Raw genomic sequence first — 12,411 nt, 5'->3', positions numbered from 1 at the left:
GTCTTCATCTTGATGTGTATATTAAAGCTGAGTCCACGGTGACAATGATGGATGGTAGAGATGTCTGTGAGAGAGGAGCCTATCTGGCTTCACAGACACAAGATGAGACAGTTTGTGGCAATAAGATTTAATCTGAAGCTGGGCAGAGACTAAGACAAATAGACTAGGGAACGACCACGATAAACATTATTTGACTATGAGCTGTGATAGATCATCTATAGTATGATTTAGTCTCATAGCATCAAGCCTACTATCTTTCCTAACCATTTTATTTCCCACATGCATTGGCTTATTATGCGTTGGAGTTTGCTGCCTGATTGAGCTGTGTGTGTCAGGGAGTTTGAGATTTGTGGTGTGTGCGCGGATGTCTTTGCGTGTGTTATGAGTCCTGCTGTGCCGTCACAGACGCATCCATACTCATTATGCGCTGATAATTGGCTCACCCATCACCTCTAACATGCACACAGGCACATGATTACACACACACACTCACTCACACACACACACACACACACACACACACACACACACACACACACACACACACACACACACACACACACACACACACACACACACACACACACACACACACACACAGAAACACACACACAGAAACACACACACACACACAGTAAATTCCACCTCACATACATCGAAACTAAACTATCTGCTCTGTATATGTGCTGCTCTCTAGTGGCAGGTCAGAGAACTACACTCAGATTTCAGATACTGTACTGGCAAACAGAAGGTGTCATTATTACATCAGGTAGACACCAGATAACTGTCTCTGAGACCAGGAGTGATACTGTCAGACAAAAAGAACAGATAGTCTGTAGATGAGTGAAAAGAAGAGACTTATCATTTTATAATCCCCTTCTCTTCTCTGTCTCGCTCTCTCTGTCCGCAGAAAGAGAAGAAAGGAGGTCTGCTAAAGCTTCTCTCAGGAGCCGCGGCCAAGAAGAAGTCATCTCGCTCTCCCCCGTCCTCCCCCCCGACCCTTCCCCTGTCGGGTGCCGTCCTCCCACATCACACCCGCTCTGGTTCCTGTCCTATGGAAGCTCAGGGGCGTGCCGGGTCTTGTCCAATTGAGAGTGAGATGGTGGGGGCCATGGGGTTAGAGCCTCTGCACAGGAAGTCAGGATCCCTCGACCTCAACTTCCCCCGGTCGCCCCCGACGCCCCGCACCGGAAACGCACTGCTGGCCCTCCGGCCTGAACCCAAACCCCTGTCCAGAGAGAGGTATACATATACAGTATTGTGGTTACACACACTCTCATACACACACCCTGTTCAGAGAGAGGTATACATATACAGTATTGTGGTTACACACACTCTCATACACACACCCTGTCCAGAGAGAGGTATACATATACAGTATTGTGGTTACACACACTCTCATACACACACCCTGTTCAGAGAGAGGTATACATATACAGTATTGAGTAGTATTTATTAGGATCCCCATACATCATAAATAACGCAATACATTATTACATTATTACTCTGTTAAATGTACAATATAAAATCCACAATACCACAGCATTACAATGTGTGTGTGTGTTAGTGTGTGTATGTGTGTTTGTCAAAAAATCAAATATAATTTTATTTGTCACATGCTTCGTATACAACAGGTGTAGACTAACAGTGAAATGCTTACTAACGGGCCCTTCCCAACAATGCAACAAATAATTATAATAATAACACAAGGAATAAATACACAATGAGTAACTTGTCTATTTACCAGGGTACCAGTACTGAGTCGATGTTCAGGGGTACAAGATAATTGAGGAAGAGATGTACATATAGGTAGGGATAAAGTGACTAGGCAGCGAGGTAGATAATAAACAGTAACAGCATCGTATGTGATGAGTCAAAAGAGATTAGTGCAAAAAGGGTCAATGAAGATATTCTGGGTAGCTATTGGTTAACTATTTAACTAACTATGCTGAACAAAAATATAAACGCAACATGCAATCATTTCAAAAATGTTACTGAGTTACAGTTCATATAAGGAAATCAGTCAATTGAAATACATTTATGAGGCCCTAATATATGGGTTTCACATGACTGGGTATTTATTTAATTATTTTTTATTTCACCTTTATTTAAACAGGTAGGCAAGTTGAGAACAAGTTCTCATTTACAATTGCGACCTGGCCAAGATAAAGCAAAGCAGTTTGACACATACAACAACACAGAGTTACACATGGAGTCAATAATACAGTAGAAAAATAAGTCTATATACAAGGTGAGCAAGTGAGGTGAGATAAGGAAGGTAAAGGCAAAAAAAGGCCATGGTGGCAAAGTAAATACAATATAGCAAGTAAAACACTGGAATGGTTGATTTGCAGTGTAAGAATGTGCAAAGTAGAGATAGAAATAATGGGGTGCAAAGGAGCAAAAATAAATAAATAAATACAGTAGGGGGAGAGGTAGTTTTTTGGGCTAAATTATAGATGGGCTATGTACAGGTGCAGTAATCTGTGAGCTGCTCTGACAGCTGGTGTTTAATGCTAGTGAGGGAGATAAGTGTTTCCAGTTTCAGAGATTTTTGTAGTTCGTTCCAGTCATTGACAGTTATTTGTAGTTGTCCACATATTCTAAGTCGGAACCGTCCAGAGTAGTGATGTTGGACGGGCGGTCAGGTGCAGGAAGCGATCGGTTGAAGAGCATGCATTTAGTTTTACTTGTATTTAAGAGCAATTGGAGGCCATGAAAGGAGAGTTGTATGGCATTGAAGCTCGTCTGGAGGTTAGTTAACACAGTGTCCAAAGAAGGGCCAGAGTATATAGAATGGTGTCGTCTGCGTAGCGGTGGATCAGAGACTCACCAGCAGCAAGAGCGACATCATTGATGTATACAGAGAAGAGTCGGTCCAAGAATTGAACCCTGTGGCACCCCCTTAGAGACTGCCAGAGGCCCGGACAACAGGCCCTCCGATTTGACACACTGAACTCTATCAGAGAAGTAGTTGGACCAGGCGAGGCAATCATTTGAGAAACCAAGGCAATCGAGTCTGCTGATGAGGATGTGGTGATTGACAGAGTCGAAAGCCTTAGCCAGGTCAGTGAATACGGCTGCACAATATTGTTTCTTATCGATGGCGGTTAAGATATTGTTTAGGACCTTGAGAGTGAGGTGCATCCATGACCAACTCTGAAACCAGATTGCATAGCGGAGAAGGTATGGTGGGATTCGAAATGGTCGGTAATCTGTTTGTTGACTTGGCTTTCGAAGACCTTAGAAAGGCAGGTTAGGATAGATATAGGTCTGTAGCAGTTTGGGTCAAGAGTGTCCCCCCCTTTGAAGAGGGGGATGACCACAGATGCTTTCTAATCTTTGGGAATCTCAGACGACACGAAAGAGAGTTTGAACAGGCTAGTAATAGGGGTTGCAACAATTTCGGCAGATCATTTTAGAAAGAAAAGTTCCAGATTGTCTAGCCCGGCTGATTTGCAGAGAGTCCAGATTTTGCAGCTCTTTCGGAACATCAGCTGACTGGATTTGGGAGAAGGAGAAATGGGGAAGGCTTGGGCGAGTTGCTGTGGGGGGTGCAGTGCTGTTGACTGGGGTAGGGGTAGCCAGGTGGAGAGCATGGCCAGCAGTAGAAAAATGCTTATTGAAATTCTCAATTATAGTGGATTTATCGGTGGTGACAGTATTTCCTATCCTCAGTGCAGTGGGCAGCTGGGAGGAGGTGTTCTTATTCTCCATGGACTTTACAGTGTCCCAGAACTTTTTTGAGTTTGTGTTGCAGGAAGCAAATTTCTGCTTGAAAAAACTAGCCTTGGCTTTTCTAACTGCCTGTGTATATTGGTTTCTAGCTTCCCTGAAAATGTGCATATCACAGGGGGCTGTTCGATGCTAATGCAGAATGCCATAGGATGTTTTTGTGTTGGTTAAGGGCTGTCAGGTCTGAAGAGAACCAAGGGCTATATCTGTTCCTGGTTCTAAATTTCTTGAATGGGGCATGCTTATTTAAGATGGTTAGGAAGGCATTTAAAAATTTAAAAACAGGCATCCTCTACTGACGGGATGAGATCAATATCCTTCCAGGATACCCAGGCCAGGTCGATTAGAAAGGCCTGCTCGCTGAAGTGTTTCAGGGACCGTTTGACAGTGATGAGTGGAGGTCATTTGACCGCTGACCCATTACGGATGCAGGCAATGAGGCAGTGATCACTGAGATCTTGGTTGAAATCAGCAGAGGTGTATTTAGAGGGCAAGTTGGTTAGGATGATATCGATGAGGGTGCCCGGCTTTGGGGTGATACCTGGTAGGTTCATTGATCATTTGTGTGAGATTGAGGGCATCCTCAATTGACGGCAAGCTTAGATTGTAGGATGGCCGGGGTGTTAAGCATTTTCCAGTTTAGGTCGCCTAGCAGCACGAGCTCTGAAGATAGATGGGGGGCAATCAGTTCACATATGGTGTCCAGAGCACAGCTGGGGGCAGAGGGTGGTCTATAGCAGGCAGCAACGGCGAGAGACTTGTTTTTAGAGAGGTGGATTTTTTACAGACCTCTGCAGCCTATCTTTGCAGTAGATTGCAAACAGTTTTATTCACTGCTTTAGCACACTCTGCCAGCCCGGATGGTCTGCCGTGTCTGAATCCTGGCTTAGGAAGACCACCAAAAATTCTGAAATCTCCATCCCTTACTACAACATTTTCAGACAAGATAGAACAGCCAAAGGGGGTTTCAGATTTCAGAATTTTTGGTGGTCTTCCTAAGCCAGGATTCAGACACGGCAGACCATCCGGGTTGGCAGAGTGTGCTAAAGCAGTGAATAAAACAAACTTAGGGAGGAAGCTTCTAATGTTAACATGCATGAAACCAAGGCTTTAACGGTTACAGAAGTCATCAAAAGAGAGCGCCTGGGGAATAGGAGTGGAGCTAGGCACTGCAGGGCCTGGATTCATCTCTACATCACCAGAGGAAAAGAGGAGGAGTAGGATAAGGGTACGGCTAAAAGCTATGAGAATTGGTCATCTAGAACGTCCGGAACAGAGAGTAAAAGGATGTTTCTGGGGGCGATAAAATAGGTTCAAAGTATAATGTACAGACAAAGGTATGGTAGGATGTGAATACAGTGGAGGTAAACCTAGGTATTGAGTGATGATGAGAGAGATATTGTCTCTAGAAACATAATTGAAACCAGGTGATGTCATCGCATGTGTGGGTAGTGGAACTGAAAGGTTGGATAAGGTATAATGAGCAGGGCTAGAGGCTCTACAGTGAAATAAGCCAATAGACACTAACCAGAACAGCAATGGACAAGACATATTGACATTAAGGAGAGGCATGCTTAGTTGAGTGATCATAAGGGTCCAGTGAGTAGTGAGGTTGGTTGGGGTACAGCGATTCAGACAGCTAGCCAGGCCATCGGTAGCAAGCTAGCATAGGATGGTCTGTTTTTAGCCACCTCGTGCGTTTCCTTTGGTCGATTAGTGGGGTTCCGTATGGTAGAGGGGATCAATCCAATTGGCAAAATAGATATAGTTATAGTGACCCAAGAAAAATTGTCAGATAGACCTATTCAGATAGCAGCCGATAAGACAGCTAACGATTAGCGGACCGCAGATGGGCGTTCAGGTAACGTCGCGTCGGAGGGGCCAGTTGGATAACTCCCTCGGGCAAATAACGTCGGTAGTCCAGTCGTGAAGGCCCGGTGGGGCTCCGCGTTGGCAGTAAAACGGGTCCGGATAGGTGATTGTAGCCCAGGAGTGGCTGATGGAACTCTCCAGCTGGCTAGCTCCGGAATAATTGATGTTTGCTCCGGGATCGACGTAAGCCAATAGTCACACGGATAGCAGCTAGCTAGCTGCGAGATCCAGGTGTAAATGTCCAGAGCTTGTGGTTGAAATCCGGGGATATGGAGAGAAAAATAGGTTCGGTATGTTCTGGTCTGAGTCTCATTGTACAAAACTGGCGATAGCTTTTCGAGCTAAAGGATAGCTGATGACCACAAACCGTGGTTAGCTGAATACTAATGTTAGCCAGTAAACTGGCTAGCTTCTGGTTAGCTTCTGGATAGCTTCTGGTTAGCTTCTGGCTAGCTTCTATTGTGGATTTCAGATTTTTTTTGAATTGGTGAGGCGGGTTGTAGGAGAGTGTTTTGAAGTTGAGTTTTTGGAAAAGAAAATATATAAAAGATATAAAAAGAAAGATGTAAATATATACAGTATATACACGGGACACGACAAGACTAGGACAAAGGACGTCTGCTGCTATGCCATCTTGGAACAGGAGATATGCATCTGAGATATGTATACAGATATGCATCTGAGATATGTATACAGATATGCATCTGAGATATGTATACAGATATGCATCTGAGATATGTATACAGATATGCATCTGAGATATGTATACAGATATGCATCTGAGATATGTATACAGATATGCATCTGAGATATGTATACAGATATGCATCTGAGATATGTATACAGATATGCATCTGAGATATGTATACAGATATGCATCTGAGATATGTATACAGATATGCATCTGAGATATGTATACAGATATGCATCTGAGATATGTATACAGATATGCATCTGTTGTTCACAGATACCTTTTAAAGGTAAGGGAGTGGATCAGAAAACCAGTCAGCATCTGGTGTGACCACTATTTGCCTTATATCTCCTTTGCATAGAGTTGATCAGGCTGACTGGGAGTAGACATATTCATCTGTTGGTCACAGATACCTTAAAAAAAGGTAGGGGTGAGGATCAGAAAACCAGTCAGTATCTGGTGTGACCACCATTTGCCTCATGCAGCGTGACACATCTCCTTCACATAGTTGATCAGGCTGTTGATTGGGGCCTGTGGAATGTTGTCCCACTCCTCTTCAATGGCTGTGCAAAGTTGCTGGATATTGGCAGGAACTGGAACACGCTGTCATATATGTCAATCCAGAGCATCCCAACATGCTCAATGGGTGACATGTCTGGTGAGTATGCAGGCCATGGAGGAACTGGGACATTTTCAGCTTCCAGTAATTGTGCACGGATCCTTGCGACATGGGGCCGTGCATTATCATGCTGAAACATGAGGTGATGGTGGTGGATGAATGGCACGACAATGGGCCTCAGGATTTCGTCACAGTATCTCTGTGCATTCAAATTGCCATCGATAAAATGCAATTGTGTTTGTTGTCCGTAGCTTATGCCTGCCCATACCATAATCCCACCGCCACCATGGGGCACTCTGTTCACAACGTTGACATCAGAAACCCGCTCGCCCACATGACACCATACTGTGTCTGTCATCTGCCTGGTACAGTTGAAACCGGGATTCATCCATGAAGAGCACACTTCTCCAGCGTGCCAGTGGCCATCGAATGTGAGTATTTGCCCACTGAAGTCGGTTACGTCGACGAACTGTAGTCAGTTCAAGACCCTGGTGAAGACGATGCGCATGCAGATGAGCTTCCCTCTGACAGTTCCTGACAGTTTGTGCAGAAATTCTTTGGTTGTGCAAATCCACCGTTTCATCAGCTGTTCAGGTGGCTGGTCTCAAGACGATCCCACAAGTGACGAAGTCGGATGTGGAGGTCCTGGGCTGGCGTGGTTACACATGGTCTGCGGTTGTGAGGCCAGTTGGACGTACTGCCAAATTCTCTAAACGATCTCTGGTGAACATTCCTGCAATCAGCATGCTAATTGCATCTGTGGCATTGTGCTGTATGACAAAACTGCACATTGTAGAGTGGCCTTTTTTATGCTCACGGCACAAGGTTCAGCTGTGTAATGATCATGCTGTTTAATCAGTTTCTTTATATGCCACACCTGTCAGGTGGATGTATTATCTTGGCAAAGGAGAAATGCTCACTAAGGGATGTAAGGGATGTAAACAAATTTGTGCACAATATTTGACAGAAATAAGCTTTTTGTGCGGGAACATTTCTGGGATCTTTTATTTCAGCTCATGAGACACAAACGTTACATGCTATGCTGTGTTAACATGTTGTGTTTATAGTTTTGTTCAGTGTATTTAGCAGTCGTATAGCTTGGGGGTAATTGTAATAATTAGCTGGGTGCTTACATTTGTCCGATTTCATACATGTACTGTAGAGTGCATTTGGAAAGTATTCAGATTTCCACATTTTTGTTAGGTTACAGACTTATTAGAGAATGGATTACATTGTTGACAAAGCAAAGACAGGTTTTTAGAAATGTTTGAAAATTGATCAAATAAAAAAAAGTTAATATTACATTTACATAAGTATTCAGACTCTTTACTCAGTACTTTGTTGAAGCACCTTTGGCAGCGATTACAGCCTCAAGTCTTCTTGGGTATGACACTTCAAGCTTGGCACACCTGTATTTGGGGAGTTTCTCCCATTCTTCTCTGCTGATCCTCTCAAGCTCTGCCAGGTTGGATGGAGAGCGCTGCTGCACAGCTATTTTCAGGTCTCTCCAGAGGTTAAACATGTAGGTATTACAGACTCTGCCAGGGAGAGGTTAAACATGTAGGTATTACAGACTGGGTCAGGGAGAGGTTGAACATGTAGGTATTACAGACTCGGCCAGGGAGAGATTAAACATGTAGGTATTACAGACTCTGCCAGGGGGAGGTTAAACATGTAGGTATTACAGACTCTGTCAGGGAGAGGTTAAACATGTAGGTATTACAGACTGGGTCAGGGAGAGGTTAAACATGTAGGTATTACAGACTCTGCCAGGGAGAGGTTAAACATGTAGGTATTACAGACTCTGCCAGGGAGAGGTTAAACATGTAGGTATTACAGACTGGGTCAGGGAGAGGTTGAACATGTAGGTATTACAGACTGGGTCAGGGAGAGGTTGAACATGTCAGTGAAGACACTTGCCAGATGGTCCGCACATGCTCTGAGTACACATCCTGGTAATCCTTCTGGCCCTGCGGCTTTGTGAATGTTGACCTGTTTAAAGTTCTTGCTCACATCAGCTATGGAGAGCATGAGCACACGGTCGTCCGGAACAGCTGGTGCTCTTATGCATGCTTCAGTGTTGCTTGCCTCGAAGTGAGCATAAAAGGCATTTAGCTTGTCTGGCGGGCTTGCGTCGCTGGGAAGCTCGCGGTTTGGTTTCCCTTTGTAGTCCATAATAAACCCTGCCACATCTGACGAGCATCAGAGCCGGTGTAGTAGGATTCAATATTAGTCCTGTATTGACACCTTGCCTGTTTGATGGTTTGTTTGAGGACATTGCAGGATTTCTTATAAGCGTCCGGATTAGTGTCCCTCTCCTTGAAAGCGGCAGCTCTAGCCTTTAGCTCGGTGCGGATGTTGCCTGTAATCCATGGCTTCTGGGTAGATTTGCCAAATAGAGGGTGAGGGAGAGCTTTGTATACATCTCTGTGTGTGGAGTAAAGGTGATCTAGACTTGTTTTCCCTCTGGTGTCACGTGACATGCTGGTAGATGTTTGCCTGCATTAAAGTCCTCGGCCACTAGGAGCGCCGCTTCTGGATGAGCATTTTCTTGTTTGCAAATGGCCTTTTACAGCTCGTTGAGTTGGGTCTTAGTGCCAGCATCGGTTTGTGGTGGAAAATAAACGGCTACGAATAATATAGATGAGAACTCTCTTGGTAGATAGTGTGGTCTACAGCTTATCATGTGGTATTCAACCTCAGGCGAGCAATACCTCAAGACTTCTTTATTATTAGACATCGCGCACCAGCAGTTGTTGACAAATAGACACACAACCCCGCCCCTCGTCTTAACGGACGTAGCAGCTCTGTCCTGCCGAAACACGTAGAAGCCAGCCAACTCTATATTATCTGTGTCGTCGTTCAGCCAAGTCTCAGTGAAACATAAGATATTCGAGTTTTGAATGTCCCATTGGTAGGATAGTCTCAATCATAGATCGGCCAGTTATTTTTCCAGTGTTTGCACGTTGGCCAATAATACAGAGGGTAGTGGTGGTTTAGTTACTCGTCGGTGAATTCATACCAGGCACTCTGCCCTCCTCCCCCTTTTTCTCTGTCTTTTCTTCACGCTGATGACTGGATTTGGGCCTTGTCTTGACAAAGCAGTTTAACCTTCGTGTCGGACTCATTAAAGAAATAATCTTCGTCCAGTTTGAGGTGAGTAATCGCTGTTCTGATCTCCAGATGTTATTTTCGGTCATAAGAGACGGTAGCAGCAATATTATGTACAAAATTAGTTACAAACAATGCAAAAAGAATAAATAAAACAGCACAGTTGGTTAGGAGCCCGTAAAAGGGCAGCCATCCCCTCTGGCGCCATTATAATCTCAATTAATTTATTTATGAAGCCAGTGACTGAGGTAGTAAACTCCTCAATTCCATCGGATGAATCCCGTAACATATTCAAGTCTGTGCTAGTGAAACAGTCTTATAGCTTAGCATCCGTGTCATCGGACCACTTATAATATCTAATATAACCCCTCTTTTTACGCTACTGCTAATCTCTGTTCATCACATATGCATAGTCACTTTAACCATATCTACATGTACATACTACCTCAATAAGACGGACTAACAGGTGTCTGTATATTGCCTTGCTACTTATTTTCAAATGTCTTTTTACTGTTGTTTTATTTCTTTACTTACCTACACACACACACACACACACACATACTTTTTTTTCTCTGCACTATTGGTTAGAGCCTGCAAGCAAATATTTCACTGTACACCTGTTGTATTCGGCGCACGTGACAAATACACTTTGATTTGATTTATAATAATAATAATATATGCCATTTAGCAGACACTTTTATCCAATGCTACTTACAGTCATGCATATGCAAGCACCATGCTCTACCACCTGAGGAGCCACCTGAGTTCGTTGAGTGTGGTCTTAGTGCCATCATTGGTATGTGGTGGTAAGTAGACAGCTACGAAAAATAAATAGTGTGGTCGACAGTTTATCATGAGGTGTTCTAACTCAGGCAAGCAGAACCTAGAGACTTCCTTCATATAAGAGATTGCGCACAAGTTATTGTAAACAAAGAGACACAAACCATGTGGCCATGTCAGTTTACAATCTAGGGTTACACCAATATCTACGGTGTTACAACAAATATACTGTGTTTACACACACTCTCATACACACACTCTCATACAAACATACGCTAGTCTATGCCACTGCAGCACAAAAAAGAAATGAGCCTCTGATCATCACTTCTCCTATCCCCATCGGTGTGTGTCAGAGATAATAGTGCCCTCCAGCACACACACACGAAAGCAAGCGCAAGAAAGTGCAAGCACGCGCAAGCACTAGTGTGCACACAGAAACACACACACACATACGCACACACACAGACACACTCACAGCTTGGAGCTTGATACTAGCTGTAGGTTATCAGTCCTTCAGCGGTCACTGTGAGCTATAGCTCCTCTGGTTTACACAGACATGTATTTTTTCTCTGAGAACAGCCGCTTAACATACACACACACACACACACACACACACACACACACACACTGCTCCAGACACACTACTCCAAAGTGTCAAGCACTTATAAATCTGTGTGAGCCGTTTATGTACAAGACTGCTGAATGATGTTGACCTAAGTAGCTGCATATATCAACTCTTACTGTGTGTGTGCATGTGTGTGTGTGTGTTTATGGTGTGTGTGTGTCTTAATATGAGTAACAGTGCATCATTATTCATAACTCTCCCTCCCTAGGTATCGTGTGGTTGTGCCCTACCCCCCTCAGAGCGAGGCAGAGATCGAGCTGAGAGAGGGAGATGTGGTGTTTGTTCATAAGAAGAGAGAAGATGGCTGGTACAAAGGCACTCTGCAGAGGACTGGACGCACTGGGCTCTTCCCCGGCAGCTTTGTAGAAATCTTCTGAACAGGATCGCTACACACACACACACACACACACACACACACACACACACACACAGCTGAAGTCGGAAGTATACATACACTTAGGTTGGAGTCATTAAAACTTGTTTTTGAGCCACTCCACAAATTTCTTGTTAACAAACTATAGTTTTGGCAAGTCGGTTAGGACATCTACTTTGTGAATGACAACAATTCATTTTCCAACAATTGTTTACAGACAGATTATTTCACTTATAATTCACTGTATCACAATTCCAGTGGGTCAGAAGTTTACATACACTATGTTGACTTTGCCTTTAAACAGCTAGGAAAATTCCAGAAAATTATGTTATGGCGTTAGAAGCTTCTGATGGGCTAATTGACATAATTTGAGTCAATTGGAGGTGTACCTGTGGATGTATTTCAAGGCCTACCTTCAAACTCAGTGCCTCTTTGCTTGACATCATGGGAAAATCAACAAAAATCAGCCAAGACTTTAGAAAAAAATTGTAGACCTCCACAAGTCTGGTTCATCCTTGGGAGCAATTTCTAAATGCCTGAAGGTACCACGTTCATCTGTACAAACAATAGTACGCAAGTATAAACACCACAGGACCACGCAGGCA

The 12,411-nt window shown here is 43.9% G+C and overlaps 1 protein-coding gene across 2 annotated transcripts in view; it reads left to right on the top strand.

Moving 5' to 3' along the window:
• Positions 1-12,048, top strand: part of sh3rf3 (SH3 domain containing ring finger 3) — a 78,931-nt gene extending 66,883 nt beyond the window's left edge. Inside the window, exons 8-9 of one of the 2 annotated variants that reach the window (XM_036974886.2) lie at positions 911-1,242; positions 11,642-12,048. In XM_036974886.2, coding sequence (XP_036830781.1) covers positions 911-1,242; positions 11,642-11,810 — 501 coding nt within the window. In that variant the 3' untranslated portion in view covers positions 11,811-12,048. Of the gene's footprint in view, positions 1-910; positions 1,679-11,641 lie in introns of those variants that run through there. The other variant, XM_090230142.1, reaches the window with a different exon arrangement.
• Positions 12,049-12,411: the final 363 nt, after the last annotated feature.

This window comes from Oncorhynchus mykiss, chromosome 3, assembly GCF_057628025.1.
Source record: "Oncorhynchus mykiss isolate SJ-2025 chromosome 3, ASM5762802v1, whole genome shotgun sequence".
Classification (NCBI taxonomy): domain Eukaryota; kingdom Metazoa; phylum Chordata; class Actinopteri; order Salmoniformes; family Salmonidae; genus Oncorhynchus; species Oncorhynchus mykiss.
Note: the sequence above shows the minus strand (reverse complement) of the source record. Positions and strands in the feature narration are given on the sequence as shown.